The sequence below is a fragment of the Ambystoma mexicanum genome, chromosome 5q (assembly GCF_040938575.1).
Source record: "Ambystoma mexicanum isolate Mex_15411 chromosome 5q, UKY_AmexF1_1, whole genome shotgun sequence".
In the NCBI taxonomy this organism is placed as follows: Eukaryota; Metazoa; Chordata; class Amphibia; order Caudata; family Ambystomatidae; genus Ambystoma; species Ambystoma mexicanum.
Window position 1 is genome coordinate 962,752,297 of NC_090933.1, and position 27,085 is coordinate 962,779,381.

A 27,085-nucleotide genomic window follows, 5' to 3' on the forward strand; every position below is an offset into this window, starting at 1 on the left:
CATGCGCATAGACTGGAGTAGGTGGTGGAACTCGCAAAATGGCAACAAACAAAAGAAAATGTGGGCGTTCCGAGGGATGGCCCACCTGAGGCAATCACATAGCCACAAGTGTGAGTGTAAAATCGTATTCATTGATCTGACCTCACAATCTCACTTTGGGGAAATGACCACGCAAAGCTCTCGATGTAACTGCCACCCGAAAGCAGGCATACAGACACTTGCCCATAGGAATCACCACGCAAAGGTAAGATTGCATGTTGGATTTAGGCGTACGTGCAAGCAGTTAGGGTTCCGATAGAAGTTAGGGGTGCAGGAACGGTGCAGGAACGGTTTACAGGGGTTCACACGCATATTTACTGGGACATGTTAACTTTTACGATCGCACTAGGTACATCCAATACTACCTGAAGAGAAAAAATGCTTCAATTAACACACACTCATTGTACACAAATTCTTAGACTCAATTTTGGATCTTGAAACCCATGTGCTCATATGAAATGAAGCCTAGAATCCTGAGATAATTCTTATCTACCGAGTATAGTGAGACAAGCTAGAGACCTTTACCTGGCAAGTTATCTGTCACTAAACTATTTATTTGGCTTCTGTGATTAAGAACAATTTTCAACGATTTCAAAAGTGCATGATAACAAGACAGGGTCTGGTCAGAATACTATCAATTGGCCACAACTACCACCTTACATTACACACACAAACCCTCCACAAACTACCGCAGGCCATTCAGTTTCCACATCATCTATAAATGATCCCCCAGGAAGCTCACATCTTTACCTCTATAATCATCACTTTATCAGAGGTTAGTGTGGTATTCCATGAGCATCCCGAGTCTTCTTATCTCGAGGCCTCCAGCCCGTGGTATGCAGCGAATGTGGAATGAAATGACGTGGGGAGAATGACCGTTGGGGATGTGAGAGTGAAGGTGGAGTCTGCGGTACGGGGCGCCGGTTACCTTTATTATAATCCTTGTATGCGAACAATAAAGACCAGTTCTTACCTCTTCCGGCTCATGTCGCATACTTCAAATGGCGACGAGGATGCCGGCACCTTGAGAGACCACAGGTCGGAGGAAGCGGCAGCAGCAGCGGCAGCGGTCATACTGGATACCGAGAGCGGGTGCTCCGAGTGGCTGCACCTTTTTGATATGATATGATATGATAAGGCATTTGTAACACGCCTATACACAAATGTTTCAAGGCGCGACGAGGCAGGGGGGGAACAAGGGGAAGACAGACAACGATCCTACTAGGCCAGGTATCATTCAGACCGTGCAAGTGCAGGGGAAGGGAAAAGTGCAAGGGGAAGGGGAGAGGGAAGTGCAGTACAAGTAAGTAGAATAAAAATAAATAAATAAATAGGGCCAGCTGGTGGCAATTGCAAGGTAAGTGCAGGAAAGTGCTGGGAAGGGGGAGCTGTAGGGATACAGAGACAGTCCCGCAGTGCAGGAGATGCGATGCCAGGGAGGCAGTGCAAGTGGAGGGTGGCTGGGCCCAGGACCGAGGTCGGTGAGAGTGGCCCAGTTGCAGATTCAGTGCAATTTCAGTGTAGAATTTAGCAGGGGAGAGGGACAGAGAAAGCAGAAGCAAAGAGGAAGGTTTTGAGGTGCTTCCGGAACCGGAGCTGGTTCTCCTCAAGTTTCAGGGAGGCAGGAAGGCTGTTCCAGAGGGAGGCCCCTGCCGCGGAGAGAGATCTACCCCCAGCTCGTTGCTTTGAGAAGCGGCTGACCCTGAGGGAGTTGGAGACGGATGAGCGAAGGGCTCGGGAAGGAAGATATTTAGGGAGAGAGAGTTGAAGGTATTTTGGCCCCAGGCCCCAGAAGGCCTTGTGGATAATGCAGAGGGTTTTGAACTTAATCCTCACAGCCACTGGGAGCCAGTGTAGAGATTTCAGTCCTGGAGAGATACGGTCCTTGTACTTGAGGCCAAGGACAAGTCTCGCAGTTCTGTTCTGGATGAGTTGCAGAGGGCGGAGAGTGGAGGCAGGCAGATTAAGATAGAGGCTGTTACAGTAGTCCAGCTTCGAGAGAACCAGGGCTCGGGAGACAGTGAGCTTCTGGGGGAAGGAGAGGAAGGGAAGAATACCTCTGAGGAGGTGCAGCTGGTAGTGTGACTTCTTAGAAACGTCAGATATGTGAGGAGAGAAGGAGAGTGTAGAGTCGAAGATGACCCCGAGGTTTTTAGCCTTGCAGGTAGGAGCAGGAAGAGGGCCATGAGAGGCCGGCCAGAGAGCTGCAGGGAAGGAGGGAGTGGGTGGGCCAATGAGTAGAATCTCAGTCTTACTGGCATTAAGGCAGAGGTCATTGGCGGCACACCATTCCTGGATAGCAGACAGACAGTCAGAGATGAGGGAAGGAGAGGAGGAGGCCGAGGGTAGCCTGAAAATGAGCTGGGTATCTTCCGCATAGCAGGCTTGTGCAGACGGAGAGCAGACGCTCTGAACTAGCGCACTGGCATTGCGTTGGTTCGTGCAGTTGAATAGGGCCAGGACAGAGAGCAGCTGCTCTGAACTGACGTCTGACACGTTGGTTTGTGCGGAACTGTCCCCGCCCTCCTAGGATAAGCTACGTGCCATTGAAGTTTTAGAGAAAAGGACCTGCAGTAGAGCGAGTCACGTGATCTGCCTGACTACAGGAAGAGCAGGCAGAATGAGGAGTAGACAGTGATCCACTCCTCCTCCTCACAGTACTTAAAAAAAAAAAAGGAGTAGACGGTGATCCACTCCTCCTCCTCACAGAACTAAAAAAAAAAAAACATTATAATACAATAGCTAACACCAAAAGAGTATGTAAGAGTGTATTCAGATACAAAAATCAGATTACTGCAGGATTATGCAGGGCATCAGTACACAACCGCCAGCAAGTTTCCTCCCAACTCCAGGTCAACCGGCAGTTCTATGGTCAGAATGGAAAGAATTCTGGTTGAACTATATCCAAGCAGTAGAACAGGAGGAACTCACATCCCGAAAAAAGAAGTTGTTATTACTACATGCGTTGGGGTTGGAAGGGCAAAGGAAGTTCAGAGAATTGCCAGAATTGACTAGAGATGAAGCTGGTGATGCTGATGAGCATGTCAGAGCGATCAGGCAATTGGACAAATATTATGCTCCAGAAACCAATGTGGCCATAAACAGGTACAAGTTCTATACTAGAGTGCAGAAGGAACATAAGAACATTGAAGAATATGTCTCTGCACTGAGAGTACTATCACGGACTTGCCAATTTGGCTATGGCATCACTTTGGATGAGTTGATCCGAGATCAGATCATTATCCACTCGAAAGATAACTTAATCCAGGATAGACTGTGGATGGTGGGTAATCCGTCTCTGCCGGAAACCATAGCAATAGCAAATCGAGTAGAACACACTCATTTATTTTCGAAGGAGGTGAAAAGCAAGAAAGAGGAGGCTGTAAAAAGTATGCAAAAACATAGCCAGAGCAGCAAGGAGATGCAAGAAAAAGAAACAGAGGAACAAGCACAGGTCAATATAATTCGACCGAAAGACAGAGGAGGGGGAAATACTAAGAACAAAGACAAGATTGCAGTCAATGCAGCAGGACGAAATAACAGAATGAGGAGTTATGAGCAGAGAGGGAATTCATATAGAGGAAAGTCTTGGGCGAAAAATGAACCCAGACCCCAGAACGATCAGAGAACTCAGCATAACCAACAGAAGGAAGGAGACAGATGTTATAGTTGTGGCAGAGTTGGTCACTATGCCTATGCAAGACAATGTCCCGCATTGGGACAAAAATGTGGAAACTGTGGTATAAGAGGCCATTTCGCAGTCATGTGTAGAAGAAGGAAGAAGATATCTGCCATTATGGAAGAAGAAGAAGAATCGGATGAATAAAGAGTGTTTCTGATACGGGAACCACCTGATGGAGAATTCAAATGCCCGAGTTGTGAAGTATGCTTGGACAACTGGAGAATAAAAGTAAAAGTGGATAGTTGTTTGCCATGGACAATTATCACCAAGAAAACATGGAAGAATTTAGTAAAATGTGGCCTCAAAACCAGGATGGAGGCATCTGACATTCTGAATCCTGGTGGATTTGAGGGATCCAAAATTGAGATGATAGGGTGGTTCTCGAGCATTGTTCAATTTAAAGACAGAAGATCTCAAGTAAAGGTATACGTGGCAGAAAAGGGAGTAAACGTTTTGGGTTGGAGAGATCAAGCTGGACTCAGGATCAGGTTGGATCCAAGTAATGAAGAACAAATCCTGGTTGTCAACAAGAGTCAAGCAGTAAAAAGCAAGGAAGTCAAAGAAAAAGAACAGGACAAATCGGTTAAATTGGGTTTGTTTAAAGATTTTTCACACAGAATTCACCTTAAGAAGGGAGCAATTCCTGTCAGGCATACTAAATCCAGAACCATTCTGTTTGCTATTGCTGAAAAGGTAGAACAGGAATTGACCTTGTTAGAATCTGAAGGAGTGATAGAGAAAATTGAGTCATCTGAATGGATAAGCCCCATTGTGATTGCAGTAAAGAAAAATGGCAAACCTAGGATTTGTGTGGACTTAAGAGACGTCAACAAGAACATTATAATAGATGTTTTTCCACTTCCTATCATATCTGAAATGCTAAATCGTATTGATAATGCTGATGTGTTTTCTACGTTAGACCTATCTAGCGCTTATCATCAGATATCCCTGATAGAAGATTGTAGAGATATTACTGCATTTGTTACACCTCAAGGGTTGTATCGATACAAACGCATGCCGTTTGGACTGGTGTCTGCAGCAGCAGTATTCCAGAGAATTATGACGAATGTGTTGAAAGGTTTGAATGGGACACTTGTATATCAAGATGATATAATAGTGTTTGGCAAGGGATCTGCGGAGCATGATAGGAGATTGAAGGAAGTGTTGAAGAGATTGGAGGAAGTCGGATTGAAAGTTGAAGATAGTAAATGTAAATTTGGAGTGGAGGAAGTAGAGTATTTAGGACATGCAGTGAATGGCAGAGGCTATAAGCCAAAAGGGGATGCATTGAAAGCCATCAAGGAGTCTCCTGAACCTAAAAACAAAGACGAGTTAAGGTCCTTTTTGGGATTGTGTGAATACTACAACAGGTTTGTAAGGAATTTTGCCAGTACCACAGAACCATTGAGGAGGCTGTTAAAAAGGATGCAAAATTTACCTGGAGTGATGAATGTAGTAAGGCAGTTGGAAGTATAAAACAAGGAATTTGTAACTCTATAGAATTGGGAGGATTTGTTTATGGAAGATTGACCAAGATCACAGTGGATGCCAGTGGAAGTGGTTTAGGGGCAGTGCTGACACAGATTGATGAAGAGGCAAATGAGAAAACTATCAGTAATGCTTCAAGGGCTATTTCTGAAACAGAAGGTAGATATTCTGTGATCGAGAAGGATTTGTTGGCTTGTTCATGGGCAGTGAATTATTTCAGAAAGTATCTATGGGGAAACAAATGTATAGTTCAGACTGACCACAAACCTTTAATAGAAGTTCTCACGGTGAAGGGGATGTGTAAAGCTTCATCGAGATTAGCTAGATTGAGTTTAAAATTACAAGATTACAATTTCTCTGTCAAGTATTTACCAGGGAAAAGGAACACAATTGCTGATTATTTGTCTAGGTTGCCATTGAAGAGTGATGAGACAAGTGCTGATCCTGATGAAGAAAGAGTAGCGACTATTTTTAAGGTCACATCCAAGGAGATGTGGATGTTGGAGTTGGCCAAAGATGATGAGTTGCAAGAGATAAAGAGGTACACGGAGTCAGGTTGGCCAGAGAAAAAGGTCATTAGCGAAGGTTGTAGGAGATTTTGGGAAATTAGAGATGAGTTGTCAATGGAGGATGGATTTTTAGTTAGAGGGGATAAATTAATTCCCCCACACAAGTTTCGGGGTGAGCTCATCGAAAAGGCACTTCAAGGCCATCCCGGCATTACAGGCTCTAAGAATAATGTGCGTTTGAAATACTCGTGGCCAGGCATGGATATTATGATTGAGAGATATATCAGGAATTGTTGGCCATGTCAAAACTGTGATAAAAGTTGCAAGATTTTCAAGTCCAAGCCAATTAACATGGACAAGGGTGATTCTCCATGGGAGATGTTAGGAATTGATATCATCGGGCCATATATGAAGTTAGTGGGAGAGAAAAAGTTCCTAATAGTATTAGTAGACTATTACTCAGGTTGGGTAGAAGTCAAAGCGGTGAAGAAAATTGACACAGGTGAGGTAGTAAAATTTCTAATGCAGATTTGCAGTAGGGAAGGATTTCCCAAAGTAATAATAAGTGATAATGGTGTTCAGTTTAGAAGTAGTGAAATGAAAGATTTTGCCAAGAAGATGGGAATTGAATGGAGGTTTTCGTCATTATACCACCCACAAACCAATGGGTTGGTGGAAAGATATAACCGTGTAATTGTAGAAGCAGTGGAATTGGCATTGAGCAACAGCATACCAGTTGATGAAGTTCTAAAGGAGAGGGTATGGAGTACTAGGATGTCAGTTAAGAGAGGAATGGAGGTTTCCTCTTTTGAATTAATGAGGGGAAGAGCTCCCAATACATTATTAATTCCTGAATGGGTTAATCGGAGGAAAGTTGTGAAGACAGAATCTAGGAATTCCGACGAACTGAAAGGTATGTGTGATTTACATAATACTCCCCCTGAGAAGTTTAAATTGAGAATTCTACCTGGAGATTTTGTGCGAATCATACTTGGACAGAGTGTCAAAAAGGGTGAATCTAAATACAGCAGACCTGTTAAGGTGGTACAAGTGTTCAAGAGAGCAGTTAGAGATGTAGGAGGATCTGTTTGGAATCTGGATAGAGTTAGTAAGTGGATGTGGAAAGGAAACAATGAGGGATTTATGCAAGCCAAAGTGGGGAGAAGAGAGAGTGATCTATTTGGTGATGACTATATTATAAAGGGTATGGATATGGTGAATGATAATGTGGTGAGGGTGAGACAGTCTGGTGGAGAGAATGCACAACGACAACAAGTGGTTGAGATGTATGATAATAGGAGTGCGCGTAGCTCAAGAGAGAGGAGATTACCATTTTGGTCTAGGGATTATGACATGTGAAATTACTTACTATTGCAATTGTATTATGCTAGTTCGTTAGTCTTCTTACGACTTAATAAGTTTGCATTAATTTATCTATGTAATGTCTTTCAATAGTTTTCCTTCCGGTATTAATTTTTTAATTGTTATGGAAAAGTTTAAGGAACATTCAAGTTTTTATTTTGTTTCAAAATTTGTGTAAGGGGGGGATGATGTGGTATTCCATGAGCATCCCGAGGCTTCTTATCTCGAGGCTTCCAGCCCGTGGTATGCAGCGAATGTGGAATGAAATGACATGGGGAGAATGACCGTTGGGGATGTGAGAGTGAAGGTGGAGTCTGCGGTACGGGGCGCCGGTTACCTTTATTATAATCCTTGTATGCGAACAATAAAGACCAGTTCTTACCTCTTCCGGCTCATGTCGCATACTTCAGTTAGCCCACATCGAGAGCAATGTAATATATTTGATCTTGGGTATTCACATCCGAATAAACACATACCCAAGTGTCTCAGCCAAACTCAAAGAATCAGAGCGGCCCTCAGGAGTTGGGTTCCCAGTAACACCAGAGGTTTTCAAACAAACTTGCACCCCATCCCAATAATAAATAAATAAATACAAAAACACCTTCCTCTCCTGCAAGGCCATTTGCATTGAATCCCCCAATGTGACAGAAAAGCACCAGAACAGACTGCTTTTTGTTACATTACATTGAAAATGTATTGAAGACCACCTCTTTTAATATGAAAAGTTCTACTTTTTTGCAATGTAATTCACTAGTTCCTGGCATCACGAATCAAAACAGACTCACATTTTCAAAAGGCCTGATAAAATTCGACCTAATTTTAAGAACATAATCGTCCACTCCCAATTACTCTCCATTTCCTTTTCTAATCAGAAAACCACTTGTTTTCAGTGATGTCTTGAAATACCTCTCAACAACAGTCAGCAACAATCTCATTCAAGGTCCTCATACATTGGTTGCGAATATTCAGACTTCTATATTTCCACAACCTGTAATAAATGGACCCTCCTCATTAATGCACACTGTGCGCCTTGAGGCCTACAGGCTTGTGGCATTTTACAAAAATTAAAATAAAGAAATAATCACTTGAAAATCCTAGAAACTACAATTTGTGGATTCCCAGCTATCCCTTATTCATATTCCAATATCATGTTCTGAGATTAGAAGCGTAGAATACGACACAACACACCATTCAGGCTAGTGTCACTCTCAGCCCTAAGCCCGGGGAAACTCTACTGAGGCAATGTGGGAAAGAACCTGTCATTCACCTTGGCAGGATTTTCTGGGGCTTCCTTCAGATCCGAAATAAGATAGAATGGTAGCTGTTGGTAACACATTCCTGATCCAGACTAGGACCATCATTCAAAGAGACTCCAGCAAAGCAATGTTAAACTCAACTGCAGTGCCCTCTAATCCAGCCCGCTAACCTACGTAATGCCACGCTGAAGGGAGATCAAGGAGAGTTAAGGTGTCTGGTGTCAGTTCCAACTACCAACCTTTTTGGACAGGGACAACCAGACCTCTGCAGAATGCAGACTGACATAGGCACTAATACTGTTTTTGCTAGATAAAGTAAAAAAATGATGAGAGCATTAATCGAGTGGAGTAGTTTGGGAACAAAGAATAGCAAGATAGGATGCGTTGAGGGGGTGTGGATAGGACTCAACATATGCAAGTTCCTCAAAAAGGCAAGTTGGTGTAATCAGTAACAACACACACAATGTCAGAAAGAGACAGTAATAAAGATAAAGAAAAGAGAGCAGGTTTCATGACAATCAGCCTAGTGGCAGTAGGGTGACTGGAAGGCTTTGGAATTATTTCTATACCCAGAGCAAAATGAGCAGAGTGAGTTGCCCTCTGTCCCAAAGCATACTCCCAAATGCAGACATATCCCATGCAGGCCATAGCACCAACAAAGCACCCACCCTGGTAATCCAGGGTGAGGCCATTGACGTGGGCTGCCAGAGGCCCTGAACTCCACTCTAAGACCTGTTCTGGCCTATGGCGCGAGGGCCATCTCCAACCGACTTATGTAACAACAAAATAAAGCATATCATACCTCTGCAAATTCCCTCAAACATTTGCACATTCACACACTCTCTTTGCATCCTAGATTAACTGTTGCCCTGCAGTATGCATTTGTTCAGCCTACTGTAATTGTTACCCCACAAGACTTGTGTGTCCCAATTGAATTTGTTGACCTAGTTCAATTGTTGCCCCACTGTAGTTTTCTCCTTAGCATCTGAGATTAACGTTTTACCCAGGGTACGAATTGGCAGCCCTACTTTAACTAATTCCCTGCTCCATTGTGTTCCATAGCACTATATGAACTGTTGGATCTAGATTAATTATTTGAGTGACTTTAATTCTTGTCCCAGTGTATTTTGCTTTCTAGATTGTTTGCCAATGGCATGAATTGTTCACCCCAAAACTAACGTCTCTATTTCATGCCCAAACTCCCTTGTTTTAAACTATGCCACTTGAACACAGCAATTTAAATCCCCTTTCTACACCAGACACTGAACCTCTCAGTGCTGTATTTTAAAAAATGGATTGGAATTCAAAAACCTGAACAAGCGCATTGTTGTGACATACTATGGAGCAACATATACCCATAGGAAAAACAACAGCTTGGATAACGATGATGACTTCTTATCCATCCAGTACATCTCAGACAACCAAAAGTGTAAAACGGTTGTTCATGGTTCATGTGATTGGAAAACTGATAGTTCTAGTAGTGACTGAGACTTTTACCAGTGACTGACCGGCTAGCAAAGTGTTACGATATGGAGCAATGGATAAACAAAGTGTACTCACCAATGAAGACAGTCGAAATCCAGAGCAATGGGTTAACAGTATTCACCAAGGATGGTGTGAGTGTCAATGGTTGCTCAGGTTGTGAAGAGAACCTGAGCTCTGAGAAGCTCAGATCTTATCTATCAGAAAAAGACCTTCCCAATGATATACCTCACTAGCTGTTATTTACAGAATAAGCTAGAGGAGTAAATAATTTGAAAGAGCAAGGGTCAATGACCACAGGAACACCAGGCTGAAAGCAAGTAAGAAGGTACAGATCAGTAGTGTCCTAGGACACAATATTGTAGCCCCCGTAGAGAGAATAAACTGACCTGGTTGTGGATGAATCCAGGTCTGCATGTAAGGGCGTTGGAGAATCACCTTCTGGGATCTTCCTTGAGAAGGTAAGGTAAGTATTAGGAAGAAGTCTGGTCAGTGGATTTAACCCTCCCCTCCCACCCGCCCCTTCCTCCCAAGTGGCAGAGAACCAGGATTGGTAGGTTATCTTACTGAAGTAGCAGGTAGCAGTCCAATGAGGAGTCCAGGGTTGGTTAGAAGGGAGAAAGAGAAACTGAGGAAGGGAAGGTTAGTGAGGTTCTATACCCAGACGGCACGAGGGACGCACTAGAGTCGAGTTGGTGCACACTGGTGAATGATGCCGAGCGTCCAAAAGTCAAGTGCATTGGGACACAGTAAAGGGGAAAATGAAGTAGAATCCAGAAAAGGCTATGGTTGAAAAGAACAGAAGAAGAAGCTCTGTAGTATTGAGGTGATTTCAGATGAAGCAGCTTTTTACACAGTGACATGCAACAAAGTAACCTCCCCGAGTATGGAATAGCAGGAAGCAAAGGAAGTAGCTTACCGCTGGAAGGGAGGTGTGTGAACGTACACTGTGTGGGAGAAGGCAAAGCGGAGTCCAAGGCAGGCCATGGTCGATTCCGTGCGGTCAAGTAACAAGACAAGTCAGAATGTAAAAAGAAATCTGGGGACAGGTCGTGATGAAAGCGAGTCGGACAGCAACAACAAGACCAGGGACAGAAACAGTGGGCAAGTCCAAAGAACAGGCAGGGTCGGCAACAGTAATAGCACCAAGGAGTCTAAGATGAGGAACAGGAACAACGAGCGTAACTCAAAAGCTCTAATCAGAAGCACCCCACCGCAGGATGGGCGGTGATTTATGGGTGAACGAGAAACAGCGCTGGCCAGGCAATGCCAGGTTCCATGTCACATGGCCATAAAAGACTCTGGAACACAGTGTTGTCAATGGGCGTCTTGTGTATCCACAACATTGCCATGGCAACTTCCAAACGCTTTCCACCGTGCGTAAAAGGGGATAGCAGCGGCCCCATGAATTAATAAATGGAGGAAGCGCCGCAATGGTTATGTGATGCTAGATTTGGGAGGGGCTGAGGGGCCAGGAGGCATGACACAAAGATGCACCATTGCCTTTTATGTCAGCATTGGTTTTAGGTTGTACTATTGTCTTGACCAGCCACTCATTCAAAGTTCTTGGGCTCTTTCACAGAGTTAAGTGACCCCTGAAGTTCACAGGCACTCCCACAGACAACAGCCACCATGTAAGGTTCTCAGTGTCTCTGACAGGGAGCTCCTGACCCCTACATTCGCAGGCTCTCCCAAAGAGTACAGCCATCCTGTAAGGTTCATAAGCTTTCCCACAGAGCTCAGCCACCCTTGCATGTGTAGAGTATCACTGAGAGGACATTCACTCCACGTGAATTATTCATTCCTTTCCCCATGCACAGTCACCTTCAGGAGGGTGGGATGGTACTTCAGCATATAGCAAGCATTATTTGCTATAAATTCCAGTTCCCCGGAGTCTGAGACCAAAGCCATTACAGTAGTATGTGCTTGAACTTTCAAAGAGTTCATCTAGCGCATACTTTTCTTAGGATGTTCCACAGAGTGTAGCCACCCCCTGAATTTCACAGGCTCTCCTGGAACAGCAGCCACCACATATAGTTCTCTGCCTCTCTCACGGAGCACAGGCACTGCCCAAATGTGAAGTCTCACCCACAGACTGCAGATGCTTGTAAGGTTCACAGGCACACCCACATATTGCGGTCCCTCTCACTTGTGTGGAATCTCCCTCAGAGGATAGTCGCTCACCCGTGACTGCCTCATTTCTTCCCTCATGCAAAGCCACATAAAGATGGGAAGGATTGTGCTTCAGCATATATCACTCAAATGTGTAGGTATTTCTCATCAGCATCCCCCACCGATTCTGCCTGAATGCAAATGCTTCCATTAGCAAGCTGCCTCCAACCAAGTGTTGAGGCACTGATGCAAAAACAGTCTTTTTGTTGCCTGGCTCTAGGGGGAACTAGCATTTGCCTTGTCACCACCACTAGAGGGTAACATGGTGGTGGCCATGGCACTGGTGGGAAGGGTGGTGTTGGGGGACTCATTCCCCCTGTATATTTCTTGGTACCACCTGTGAGTATTATTCTGCATGGTCGTGTCTCTTACTTCGTTGCCCCCACATCACCTTCCTAAAACAACCCTCCACCTCGCATAGGACAATGCCCTCCACAAAATTGTCAGTCTTCTCCAGTGACTGGTTGAAGTCCTGAAACACCCTGGACCATGGAACTGTGTGAATAGGGAGAGCTCCCTGCTCCTTGCGCCAGTCGTACAGTGGTAGGCACAGGTGGAGGATGCTCTCCACCCAGCTCCTTAGCCTCCCCTTAGACCTCTCCTCTCTACTCCTGCTCCACCACCTCAGGTGGGTCCACCCCCTGCTGGCAACTGAGGAAACATCCCACGTTGGTCCTCCCACAGAAGATCCCCAAGAGCACCTGCCCCCTATTGCACCATCACCCACTAGGTCAACCATTTCCTTTTCTGCTATGGCCCCAGCCCAAATAGGAACCATCTCTGAATAATTATGGAAGGGTGATTGCAGCAAGTATCTTCTGATGCCACATAAGGAGCATACCCAGTTCCTCTTTCTGCACTGCCACCGGCATCATGCCCACCTTCACCACCAATGCCATACTTCACATGTCTTTGTGAGGGCCTCCACTATATGCCCTGCCTCACTTTCCTTTGTGGTGACTCCAATGCATTTATAGTCATAGCCCCTTCAATGTCCCTGAATCCTCTTCCACTTCTTCTCCCTCTGCTGATGTCACCCGCAATGCCTCAGTCACCTCCATCAACTTGGTTACTCTGGCATTGCTGCAAGGCATATGCCTGTGTATTGGTGCAAACAAACAGCACAGGATTACCAGCTACCTCATCAAACATATGGCTCCTCCTCCTCCTCCTGTGAGGAGAAACTGTTGAACATTGTGGTGGAATTGATCTATACAAATCGCCAAGGAACACTCACTAATTTACCCTTATTATACAATCTCACCGCAAAATACTGGGGCAAGAAACAGGCTGTATTAGAATGTATAGTCTACTTTATTTTGATAAAAGATAGAAGTCAAAGGTGGTCCCCTAACTTTATTCTAGGAAAGTCAACACTGTATAAATTACAAACCTAGAAAGCTCATCTGCAGAAGAAAAACAACATGCCTGCAAATTCTCATTGATTTTAGAACACACAAAATCATTTGGTTCCATGTGATTATTCCGCATTTTAAAGTCTGCACAACAAAAATACTTTTCAGCCGATTTTGTGCATCCTTTAAAACACGGAATAATCACTATTTTGGGGGATTTCATCCCCCAAACCCCTATTTTCTCCAGCACAACATGGACACAAACACACACATGCACTCGCTCACCCACCCCCTCACTCCCACCCATGAAACACTCTTGCCCGATCCCCCAGCAAACAAACTCACAAACAAATACACGAAAACACACATAGCCACAACTTTCTTCCCAGTCGCCTCCCCACTAAAAACACACAGAATACACACAGGCACACAAACACCTCATAACCGTTGTCCCCTGCCCTTCCCTCCTGCCTGTCAGCCTCCGTGCACACTCGTGTCTGGCTGGGGTGTGACAGTTAAGATTTAGAAAGACCGCTCTGAGTGATCTCAGAGCGGTCTTTCTAAATTGTTCTTTTTTATTGTTGTGCAAATGAAAGAGACTTTTTCACTCCATACAAATCATTCACATGAATCAAATATTAATATTTCTAAACCTCTATTCTAAATAAACAATGCAAAGTCTATGCAGCAAAATGTATTCCAATATTTACATTGTCGCTTGTCAGCAGGTGTGTTCAGATATTTCGCATAGCATAAACATAAAACTGACTTTCTCTTAATGAATGACAGATTCTTCATGAGACTTTGTTTTCTCCAGTATCAATGGCAAGCATTGGTATCAGTGAAAGGTTCCATACAAATTAATTATTTATCTGAATTACATTTGAATGAATTCCACCATGGTAAAGATGTGATGCTGTGGGATCCTAGCATATGCAGGTAAATTAAAAACATGATATGGTAGGTTGCATCGAAATCTACATGCTTGAGTTTAGGGAAATGGTACTATCAATTTAGAACACACAGAATACTGGTTTATCTGCACTGTAGATCAACATAAAATTAGAATTTTCTAGAAGGACAGCAAATATATCCCCTCAAATCACTTGGATAATTTGGGTTTATCTAATTGAGGGTGCTCTTAATTCCAACTCAATACTATTGGCAAACATTAACTGTTCAGTTGAAATTGGATCATTCTAAATGGCAATGGAAGTGGTTCAGCTAAGCTCCCTTTTTAACACAATATATCTTTTTAAACAGGCCTCATAGCTGTTGATTTATACATGTTGTGTCAAGTGTGTGTCTTGGTTCATAGCCCCAGTTGTTGACTAATCCCTTGAAAATGCTCGGTGTTCAATTTACCTAGCTTTGGCTGCAAGGAACTGCCTGCTTTGCACAGAAATGCTATTGCATTGCATTGTTAACTACCCTTGGCTTTCAAAATGCTCAGAAAGCAGGATACACACTCAGAAAGCACACTAACATGCTACAACATTATACTTGCATTCAATTGGTTATATTTTTTTCAGAAACTGTGCTCTACATACAGGGTACTTAATGCCATTTGTGCTACACTAAATCAGACCTTACTTGGGTTTGAATATAATGAGAATACAAGTTGCATTTTCCACAAAAATACTGAAGGATATTATTTGGAATCAGTTTCCCTGTCGTGGCATTCCTCCCCAGATAACACCACTCCAGGGGGTTAGCAGAGAAATTATTCTGGAGGGCATATATCTAGTTGCATTGGGGCATTTTTATACTCACATTGAATTATTCTTTAAAAGCACAGAGCCAGCATGTACCCTCACATCATCCAGGTAATATCCCCAATCATCAAGGCCCCTCTGCTTTACACTTGATCCACCTTTGGGAATCCAGTTTGCCTCAGGAAATATCTGCTTCAGGCTTCCTCTTGGGTGAGATCCAAGGCCTCTCTCATCTTCAGATATGAGATTATAGGTAAATGCATTGGCTGCTATGGTTTTTAAAGTAAAACGTTCAGTGTTATAACTCAGACTCTCTTTATGTATTTGGCTAAGTGATGTAGAAACAGGCACCAGTCACCATTTATTTGTCTTTCTTGCATTTTGCTTCACACTATTTGCAAGAAATTGCATTGTTATTGATTTATCTGAATTGTTGCTCTCACAAACTCCATATTTCTTATTTGAGGATTTTGGCAAAGCACATTATTTTTCTTTGCAATAAAGTAGCACACTTTTGGTTCATGGTTGGAGAAAAAGTACACCATATATTGTAACAATATTTTGGGAGATCATGCTTAACATTGAGAGTCCCCACCCAATTAAGAAAGCCTACAATATACCATTAATTTCAGATTCGCTAAACCCTATCTATGACTCATATAGCGCCACATAGATCCCTCCCCTTGTGCCAACAATGAGCCAAGAACCAGGCCGGTGTAAAGTGAGAATATATATTTATTTAAAGTATATGTTCAATTCATCTTTGAATGGTTACACATGCCAACCTCTCTGTGGCACAAAACAAAGCTTACACATGACATGCACTTACTTTTCGCAATAAACTGGAAAATATTACGTGATAGAATTTAGATTGAAAACAAAGCACAGTTTTGATTTTAAAACAAGTCACCCATTACATATATAGTTCTTGATACACCGGGTGTCTCTGAACACTTGAAAATGCTTGCAGTTTTGAAAACACATAGACTTTCAAGACATTTTGTTCATGTATTAAACCTTGCTTTCTGTACCCCAAACACAATACCAAAATCTTTCTGCTATCAGGGTCCGTTACTCACTCTCAGGATATTTTTCAATGGACAATTATGCTGGATTTCACTTTTTCAAATCCCTACTCTCCCCAAACACCATAAACCTAGGTATCAGTTACATACAGTAACCCTCTGTTTAAAGGCCAGGTCTAGGGAGTGGACACAGTTTAGGAATTTTGTATTTGGGCAAAGGGCACCCCTGTTGTTTAAATACAATGTTTAAGGAGTGGTGACAATTGGGAATTTTTTAATGACAAAAACACCTTTCGTTGAAAGGCAAAGTTCTGGGACGTGGAATCAGTTGGGAATTTAGTTTTGTGAGCAGCACCTTTCTGTCAGATTTGAGAATGGTGTCAGTTGGAAATTCTTTTTTTGTGGCAAGGACACCGCTGTTCACTAGATCAATCTGGGGTGGACAAGAAAAATAAAATACACGCCATTATTTTATGTGATTATAACTTCATTCCTGCTAGGAAAGAGGGTGGAAGTTTTGAACTCTTCAAAGCTCCCCCCTTTTCAATCTATTTGGGAGTATATTCAATAAATATACAGTCAGATATGCTAAGGGTCTACACAACGTGCCCCCCTCACACACTCTGAAGGGAATATAGCACCCACTTTGGTTTCAAATGGATCAATCCTACTTACATTGGACCTCTGTTTTGGGGTGCTGAAGGAAGACAGGACTCCTCTTTGGACAGATTGGATAAAGGGGGAGTGAATATTATCCAGTGCGTCTGCCCTGCAGGTTAGGTTTTATTGTGATCAGTGTGGCCCGGCCGCAGAACCTAGCATTGACTGATATCCACAAGTCAGTCTATGAGTGTGAATTATATAAGTAGGCATGTAAGGTTGCTTGTGCCTGTCCTTGAAGCTCAAAAGAAGAATTTCAAAAGTAAATGTTATAATTATTTTATTTATTGATTATAAACCAGGGTAGTATTTTTAATGGTTTTCAACATACTCCATTTGGAGGCATGTGCTATTGTTGTGCCCTTGCACAGGCTTTTTCAAGGCACAATTTGTGAATATATAGATAGTATTTGCATATGCAGTATAGTATATATAATTCTATACATAGTTGTCTCACAGTACAAACTTCAAGCCCAGTGTTTTTAAACAAAACTTGAATATGTCTAATATGAAAGTTCATAACATTTTGAACAGCTCAATGGATCTTAAAGCTGCCTAGTAGTTATGACGGGGAAGAAGGGGTAACAAGAAAGATAGAACATAGGCTTATTAGTTTTGATATGATATGATATGATATGATATGGTATTTGTAACGCGCCTATACACAAGTGTTTCAAGGCGCGACGAGGCAGGGAGGGAGGGAAACAAGGGGAAGACAGACAAACGATCCTACTAGGCCAGGTGTCATTCAGATCGGGCAAGTGCAGAGGTAAGGGGAAAAGGGGAAAGTGCAAGGGGAGGAGGTGGGGGGGAAAGTGCAGTACACGGTAAGTAGCCTAATAAAATAATAAATAATAAATAAAAGGGCCAGCTGGTGGCAAGTGCGAGGTAAGTGGAGAGCAAGTGCTAGGAAGGGGGCTGTAGGGATACAGTGACAGTCCCACAGTGCAGGGGGAGCCAGGGAGGCAGTGCAAGTGGAGAGTGGCTGGGCCCTGGACCGAGGTCGCTGAGAGTGGCCAAGATGCAGGTTTAGTGCAGAATTTCAGTGGGGAGTTAGGCAGGTTTAGCAGGGGAGAGGGAGAGAGAAGGCAGAAGCGAAGAGGAAGGTTTTGAGGTGCTTCCGGAACCGGAGATGGTTCTCCTCAAGTTTCAGGGAGGCAGGAAGGCTGTTCCAGAGGGAGGCCCCTGCTGCGGAGAGAGATCTACCCCCAGCTCGTTGCTTCGAGAAGCGGCTGACCATGAGGGAGTTGGAGACGGATGAGCGAAGGGCTCGTGAAGGAAGATATTTAGGAAGAGAGAGTTGAATGTATTTAGGCCCCAGGCCCCAGAAGGCCTTGTGGACAATGCAGAGGGTTTTGAACTTAATCCTCGCAGCCACTCGGAGCCAGTGAAGAGATTTCAGTCCTGGAGAGATACGGTCTCTGGGCTTGAGGCCAAGGACAAGTCTCGCAGTTCTGTTCTGGATAAGTTGCAGAGGGCGGAGAGTGGAGGCAGGCAGATTAAGATAGAGGCTGTTACAGTAATCCAGCCTTGAGAGAACCAGGGCTCGGGAGACAGTGAGCTTCTGGGGGAAGGAGAGGAAGGGAAGAATACCTCTGAGGAGGTGCAGCTGGTAGTGTGACTTCTTAGAGACGTCAGATATATGAGGAGAGAAGGAGAGTGTGGAGTCGAAGATGACCCCAAGGTTTTTAGCCTTGCAGGTAGGGGCAGGAAGGGGGCCAAGGGAGGCCGGCCAGAGAGCTGCAGGGAAGGAGGGAGTGGGTGTGCCGATGAGTAGAATCTCAGTCTTACTGGCGTTAAGGCAGAGGTCATTGGCGGCACACCATTCCTGGATAGCAGACAGACAGTCAGAGATGAGGGAAGAAGAGGAGGAGGCCGAGGGTAGCCTGAAAATGAGCTGGTCTTTTGAAGAAAAGACTGATCTATGTCATGTACTGAGTTACTGGTGTCAGATTTAGAGTTGAGACCGGGATGGGTTTTACTTACATATTCAATCTGGAATTCTAATCTTCTTATAGTGCTCAATTTCTTATTTCGGATACAGATTCAGGGATATTTGTAGTTAAGGCATGTCCTATTGCCTTGGTGCATATCAGTGCAGTTCCTAGGTAAATAATAGTGACATTTAAAGGTCTTTAACATTATAACAATGAAATACTGTGCTCAAACTTTGCTTTCTGTCGTTTATGTTACCTTGTTATGTTAAAGCAGTGAAGGTATCAGTTCTCTATTTGGTGCCTGGTTAGTTTCCCAGAATATTATTTTTATTCCTAATAGAGTTCTTGCCTGCAAGTAAATTAGTTTAGGCATTATCACTGATGTTATTGTGTAGCTACCTTTTTAGCAATGGTGAGCTTTCCTAGCTCAACATTTTAGGGTTTCTTACCTTGGATAGGCTTTAGTTATCTGGATAGGGCTGCGTTATTTCAGGATGGCAGCGTTCCGTGTGTAGCTCAATCGTCGTCATCCTGAAAGTGCCTGTTTATGTATTCACGACACAATGACATCATCCATCATTGCATGATGATGTAATCATGGTTGCCCTGCAATTCCATTTCACTCGTCTTTGCTGGTATTCCTTTTGTTAATCTGTTCCTTGCCCAAGGATAAGTAATCGCTGAAGCTTGCATTTTTCTATGTCTGGCCTTTAGTTATCATGTGACAAGAATACACACGGCGCAATATAGTCACTATGTTGGTGCATTATTGGTTTGGCTCAAAAGTCTAGATTCCGGGCTGTATGCTGTTTGGCTGCTTCTTAGTGTAATTCACACATGCAATTGCATTCCATCATATAACATTTGGGACATATAGTACCACTGTATTAGGTGTGTGCAGCATTCTAAGAGAAACACTGACCATAGTACGATTATACTCTTGCCTAGGTGCGTGCCGAAGTATAAACCCATGGTTGATTACACACGTTATGTGTCCTATGATTCTGTGTCTGTATATGAAGCGGACTGCTGTCTATGGCAGGGGTCTTTGTTTTTAATGTGTGGTACCCTTATAAGTTGTAAAAGATATAGCTATCAATATCTCAATTATTCATTATAATATCAGAATGAGGCTGTATTGGCCAAACGTAGGTTGTTTTAAAGAGTCCATGAGTGTGCATTTGATATTCTGTATTCTTCGTTAATCATAGAATCCATATAGTCCATAAGGACATACATTAATTGGGTTCATGTGACAAGTGAGAGTCAGTATCGATGCCATGTGACAAGTCTGATTCCGAGAGTTGTCAGCTAATTCTGACGTTGGTCAACTGTTAGTCGTATGATGTATTGTGACTATTGTTTACGTACTTCTACATTTTTGCATGAGTCATTTGTTCTTCTGTCTTGTTGACAATAATTTTGTTTTTTATTCGGTGAGAATAGTGTACAAATGTGTCCTATAACTTCTAATTCCCTTTAATTTTTCCCTTTTTTATTTTCTGGATGGATTTTGTCAATAGTAGTTCCACAGTCTTATATATGTATGAGAGTATAGCCTTCCCTCAGCCCATGTTACCAGAAAAGGCAAAGTAGGTACATTGCTTAATTGCTCCTATTTTACTTTTAAGTTTCTGTTGTCTCCTGGTTTGTAGAAGTGTGAGGGCTGAGTAGGAGCTTTATCCGCTGCTCATACTCCAGAAGGGCAGAAGTCAAATTGACACAGACTCCTCCGATTGATATGTGAAAATTCAACTGACAGGGTAGTGTAATTTTCTGAGTGACATTACCCACAATATAATGGAAACAAATATCTACTAGAGAATTGTAACCCTGGTGGAACAGTTTCTGTTCAGTTACACTTGCAGTGTAGGCTTCAGGCCATGTAGAAGTATACACAGATTACCAATGGCATGATGGCATGATCCTGCAATTGGTGCTAAGGTGGTTACCATGTTTCATGGTAATAGACTCTTGACCTGTTCCCTTACATGATTGGAATTAACTTTAAAATATGTGAACATCATTGTGCTTACATGGCAAAGAAATTAATTATCAATATTCATCTGTTGTATTTTTCCCACTACGGGAACTAGCTTGTAAGAAAAAACAAGCAGCATGAAAGAGCATAGAACACAGTCTGTTCTTGGGTTGAACCAGTCAATGTGATGAATACATCCTTAACAGACAATGCTGGATTGCTAAAAGGGAGATTGTATTAAGGAAGGCGGTAAGAGCTGGAATTGGACCATGCTGGAATACAGTTCCATTAACGTGTCATATATTTTTCATTGTTTGCTAATGGAGAAGCATTTGCAACACAACTATTAGCAGGCTACAGTTTTACTCCATCAAAGCCTAGTGTGGGACAGTATCTTGGAAAATCCTAACCCGTGTTTGGCTGTAGTAGCTAATCCCTGAGCTTCACAATCCCAATGCAAATATAAGGATCTCTACCCATGTGTGCCCTACAGGGGACCTTTACGTCCCCGATGAACTTACGTTCCTCCACCAGCAATCCAAAGCACCACTCTTCCGGTGCTGGGTGTTATGAAGACACCCATGTCTTTCAATAGTACCCAATCAAGTGTTCCATGCTGGGGTACCAGTCAGAGTGCATATGCATATTGATAGCATGCATCCTTTAATCTGTAATGTGTTAGAAACTCTAAATGCAGATCTGATGGTGTGAATTCATGTTTCAACAATAATTGTTTAGTTGTAATGATGTTGGCATCAAGTCTGGGACATTTGAACAGAAACTAAAGTCAGAGGCTGTCAGTTAGCACTATAGGTACCTAACATAACCGAAGGTCATTCGTATTTTGAGGTGATAAAGTATTAAATCATAGATTTCTTTTTTTACATGAGTGGATAGGACACATGCTTATTTCTTGTTGATTTTTTAAACTGTATTTAAATTCGGCAAGCACTTAGCAACCATGACAACCAAAATATGTGTTGCAGTACAAGCAATGCTTTACAAGTCTCAATGCTACGCATATGTCATTTCAGGCACAGAGTATGTCCACGATATCGGGGTATTTCTCAATTAATCCTTAGCCAGGGCACATGCTTCTTTGTGATGTGTAGTGTTCTTTTTCGTTTCAGAAAATAAGTGTTAGTTGTTTTATTAGTATCTTAGTAAAAAAGACACCATGGAAGACTTTTCTTTTTGAATATGCATTTTATGTTATATCTTTATAAAGACATTTTACAACACAGACCATGGTTTATCTCTAAATGATCAAAAGTGTTTCCTTTTTTTGCAAGTATACAGTTGTACAAATATTGATGACTCATAACCACCTATTGTCACCTTGTATGGTATGCTCATGTGTGTCTTTTTTATCTCACTAGGAGTGAAAATAGAAGAGTTTCTGTCTCCTGGTGCCAGTCTGAAATGCACAGTCTGTAACTACACCGCAGACTCTGTGATCAACTTTCATCAACACCTGTTCTCACATCTAACTCATGCAGCCTTCAGATGCAATCAGTGCCATTTTGGCTTCCAGACGCAGAGGGAGCTCTTGCAGCATCAGGAACTCCATGTCCCTGGCAGCAAGCAGCCCAGGGAAAGCGACATTGAACACTCTCCAAGCGGTAATGAGGAGAGCTTGCCACAGACAACAGACATGCTACACAGAAGTGAGGCCCCCCAGAGCCAAAAGAGTGCTCAGAGTAAGGACGCCGCATCTGACACAGAACTGGACAAGTGCGAGAAAAAAACACAGCCCTTCCTTCAGGCCGCCACAAATAAGCAAGGATTTTCATTCACCAAAATAAAATCTGAGCCCTCGAGCCCAAGGCTGGCTTCATCGCCGGTGCAGCCCAACATAGGGCCATCTTTCAGCATGGGACCCTTCCTGTCTCAGTTTGCCTTCCCACAAGACATCACGGTTGTCCCACAAGCATCAGAAATCTTAGCTAAAATGTCGGAACTGGTACACCGGCGACTAAGACACGGAAGTAGCAATTACCCTCCTGTCATTTACAGCCCTCTGATGCCAAAAGGAGCCACTTGTTTTGAGTGCAATATCACTTTTAATAATCTGGACAACTATTTGGTGCATAAGAAGCATTACTGCAGCAGTCGATGGCAGCAGATGGCAAAGTCACCAGAGTTTTCCAACGTCTCTGAAAAAATGTCTGAAGCTGTGAGCCCCAGCCATTCTCACAATTCTATTAGCATTCTTACTGCAGCTGCTCACACATCAGACCCAGAAACCCAGCACCTGTCCACTGGCTGCATCAACTCAAGTACTGTCTTAGACCTGCTTGCATCAAATAGTAAGAATCCGGAGAAGGATTATGCTGCACAGGTCAAAAAGCTAACGGGTACCAACTGTGATGAGAAAATGAATGGCAAGCCGTCTGATGTGAAGAGCCCCAGTGCGCCGGACAGTGACAACACTGATCCGAACAAGACCACGTGTGAGGCTTGCAATATCACTTTCAGCCGGCACGAAACGTTCATGGTCCACAAGCAGTATTACTGCGCCACCCGCCACGATCCACCATTGAAGAGATCCGCATCCAACAAAGTGCCTGCCATGCAGAGAACTATGCGCACGCGTAAAAGGAGAAAGATGTATGAGATGTGCCTCCCAGAAGCAGAGCAAAGACCACAACTGCCGCAACAGCGGTTCCTGCAGGTCGCGCATCTCGGCAACCCATGCACATCTTCTCAGGATTCCTCGGACAGCCTTGGAGACTGCTACCATGCAAGGTGCGATATCTTCCCAGGTGTTGCTGGGAAACACTTGGAAGCGCCCCTCTCCATCAACCAATGTGTTCCGCCATCGAAGTCTGACAATTCCCATGCTGCAAACTCCTGTCTAGAAATGGATGCACCGATAGACCTCAGCAAAAAGTGCGCATCTCAAGCGGAGAGAACCTCCACCTCCCCGAAAAGGCTTCTCGACTACCACGAGTGCACTGTCTGCAAGATTAGTTTCAATAAGGTGGAGAACTACCTGGCGCACAAACAAAATTTCTGCCCAGTGACTGCGCATCAATGCAGTGATTTGGGAATTTCTGACAGCAAGGTTTTTCCAAATGTGGACAGTGAGCGAAGTAGCCCTGAATCCGGTTACGAAAGAAATATCATAAAATGTGAGAAAAATGGTCCCTTGAAACAGTCATCAACCAATGGCAACATTTTCTCATCACATTTAGCCACTCTTCAAGGACTTAAAGTTTTTAATGATGCAGCCCAGCTAATTTCTGCAAAAGAAGAAAACAAAAGTATGTTGCTTCCGCAATGCCTTTACCCCGGAGCAATAAAGAAAGCCAAAGGCGCGGACCAGCTTTCCCCGTACTATGGAATCAAACCGAGTGATTATGTTTCTGGCTCCCTTGTCCTCCCCAATACAGATTTAGATCAAAACACACATCCAGGAACTGAATCTCCCAAACACCCAACCCCGACCAATGGCTGTGTAGTGCCGAAGAAAGACCCCCTGCCGCTGCTCCCGAAGAACAGGGGCATGGTGATCATGAACGGTGGACTCAAACAAGAGGAACGGGCCACCCCAAATGCCCAGCAAGAAAACATTTCCCAGAGCCCCCACGAGGAAGACGGTGGTAAGTCTCCATCCTGGGCTTCCAACAACCCTACCGCCGCCAACGAAAACATCTCCCCTGCTATGCCTACAGCTGAGGAACAATTGTCCAGCATAGCGAAAAGCATAAATGGCTCCACGCAGGCCCCAACCAGTGGGAAATATTGCCGCCTGTGTGACATCCAGTTCAACAATCTTTCAAACTTTATAACTCACAAGAAGTTTTATTGTTCCTCACATGCAGCAGAACATGTCAAGTGAACTATTTATTTCCCTTGGATGCTGTTGTTTGAGATGTGGTTTTGTGCAGCGTGAAGGTGTGAAGAAAGCTGCTTGAACCTCATTGGGACACAATCAGGAATTTTTTTGTTTTACTGAGTTTAAGACTTGAAGTGTGAATTCACGATACAGTCCATTAGTGCAAGTGTATCATCGGTGCCATTAAAAACACATTAACTTATTTTACCAGCAGTATTCATAGCTGTGCGTATGTTATATTTTTTATTTAAAAAAACTTTATATTAAAGTCATTTGTAATGTTATTGTATAGTTTTTGTGTAGCACATATGGTTTGCACTGTACAGTAGACTTTGAGAAACCGAGTCACAGACAAAACAGAAAAGCATTTTAGAAATAGCTTCAAAAGCACTTGTGTATCCCGAGTTTTCTTATAAGCTGGCGCAAATATACTAGATGTATTTGCTAAAATATAACTTGCAAAAAATATTTCCGAAATACGTGCTGTAAAAGTATGCCTTAAAATTCCATTTTTAAAGAACCGAGGCTAAATTTGCACTTTATATCTTAGCAGATACCGTGATCTCCTGGCTTTGCATTTGTGTGTAGCAGGTTGTTCCCAGGCCATCTCCTCACCCTTGAACCATGTATGTCACTTGAACAAAGCGAACTCTCTCCTTGTATAGTACTTGTATTTTCCTTCGCGGATGCAATGTTGTGTCACTTTTTAAATATCTGCTGTCAAATGCAATACTTTGTAAAGAACAAACAAAATTACTGGAAGCAGTATTGTCAGGAATGAGGCCAGGGCAATCACTTTTATTTTTTGAAAGGGTACAGCCTAAATCGAAACCCTAAACTCCATGCTGCAAATATGAATCAAATTCAAGTGTATAATATATTTACAGAAATATGTGTAGCAATACTGACAATGGTTATCATAAAAAAAGATGTTCTAATTCTGCGAGGAAAGACATTCTGAACAGATGTTGTTACTATGCATGTATATGGATGGAATAAAATTCCAGATCGTTGGAGAAACTTGGAAGTACTTTTGGAATTTTTTTTTAAAATTGTGCTAAGGTTGGTAAATGTATTCTAGTATTATGCATGCCTGTGCCTTATTACAAAGCCTCTGATCGGTCAGTAGCAGGCGTGTCTACAGCTGGGCTGAGTGGGATTCTTTTCTGGCTGTGTCAAAGTCCTCCCAACTGCGTGATATGACAGAGGTCAGTGAGATCCAGTATCCTACCCTCTGCCCCAGCCCGCTCTCCCAAATAACTCCAGACTGACACTGGGTGGACGACAGAATGTGGCCTCTTTTATTCTGGGACAATTGAAATGCTCTTATTGTAACATGAAAACAAACATTTATTTTGGTATTCAAACCAAAAAATCAACATGGAACATAAAAAGGACAATTCATCACAGTGTCATGATACAAAATCCGTGACAGAGCCACATCAGATTTAACATCCCAAATTTAAAGTCTTACGATTTCTTAACAGTTTAGCTAGTCACAATACTCTTAGGGCCCGATTCATGGAGTTTTTTGCAAGGTGCAAAGTGACATTTGCACTGCTGAAAAGTGACTTTGCACTGCCCACACAAACCCTGATTCATGGAACTGTGCAAAGTGTCTTTTTGCCGCCGTGCAAAGTCAGTGCAAAGTCACTTTGCACTCCAAAAATACACTTTGCACCGCTCCACCCTGATTCATAGAGCAGTGCAAAGTGTTTTCTTGTAGTGCAAATTGGCTTTGCATGGCAAAAAGACACTTTGCACTGTTCCATGAATTGGGGTGTTTGTTGGCAGTGCAAAGTCACTTTGCACCATGCAAAACATTCCATGGATCAGGCCCTAAATATATGCATTTCCTACTTGTGAGCTGTGCTTTCTTCAAACATTGAGACTGGGCCCAGCGTTCGTAGTCGCCCTGGGTTCCCTGATAGATGTTCATAGCCTCGCTGATAGCCACAATGCTTTGTTTTTTGTAGATTGGGAAGAGCCATATGTGCCGCAGATTGCTGTAAAAGGGGCAAACAATTAAAAGATGGCATGAATCTTCTATCCCCGTTTGACAGATCTTACATTGAGTGTGTCACCTCCACCCCAGTTGCAGCTGACTGCTGCCATTGGCAAGAACCTTAATCTTGCCTTTAGATACAAGATTTTCATCTCCTTATCATCAAGGGACTTCAGGTACTTTTTGGGACCAAAATTGGATTTCATTGACAGATACCTTGCCGTTATGCCAGTGGGATCTATCAATGAAAACGTCAACTGGTAGTACCAGTCTTTATATTTCTGTTGAATATATGCTTCCAAGATTGGATTCCCCAAGCATATGAAGGTAGAAATCGAAGGTAGCCCCAATGTCATGCTTAGGTCAGAAACATAACCGACCCAAGGGAGGATTTCTATTCCATTATGTGCAAGGACATCCACCTGTGCTGATGTGTAGCTGCATAAGGACTGCACTGACATTATCTTGTACAGGTACAGAAGGGGTTTTAATTTGGGATCTTATACAGCGCCATCAACCCCTAACTCGAGTCTTGGAGAGATTGATGGTGTGACCGTTGGAATATAAAACATCTTC

The 27,085-nt window shown here is 43.1% G+C and overlaps 1 protein-coding gene across 1 annotated transcript in view; it reads left to right on the forward strand.

The window, feature by feature from the left end:
- ZFPM2 (zinc finger protein, FOG family member 2) overlaps window positions 1-25,524 on the forward strand; it is an 815,442-nt gene extending 789,918 nt beyond the window's left edge. Inside the window, exon 8 of the mRNA XM_069621491.1 lies at window positions 22,043-25,524. Within this exon, the coding sequence (XP_069477592.1) occupies window positions 22,043-24,507 (2,465 nt within the window). The 3' untranslated portion in view covers window positions 24,508-25,524. The remainder of the gene's footprint in view (window positions 1-22,042) is intronic.
- Window positions 25,525-27,085: the final 1,561 nt, after the last annotated feature.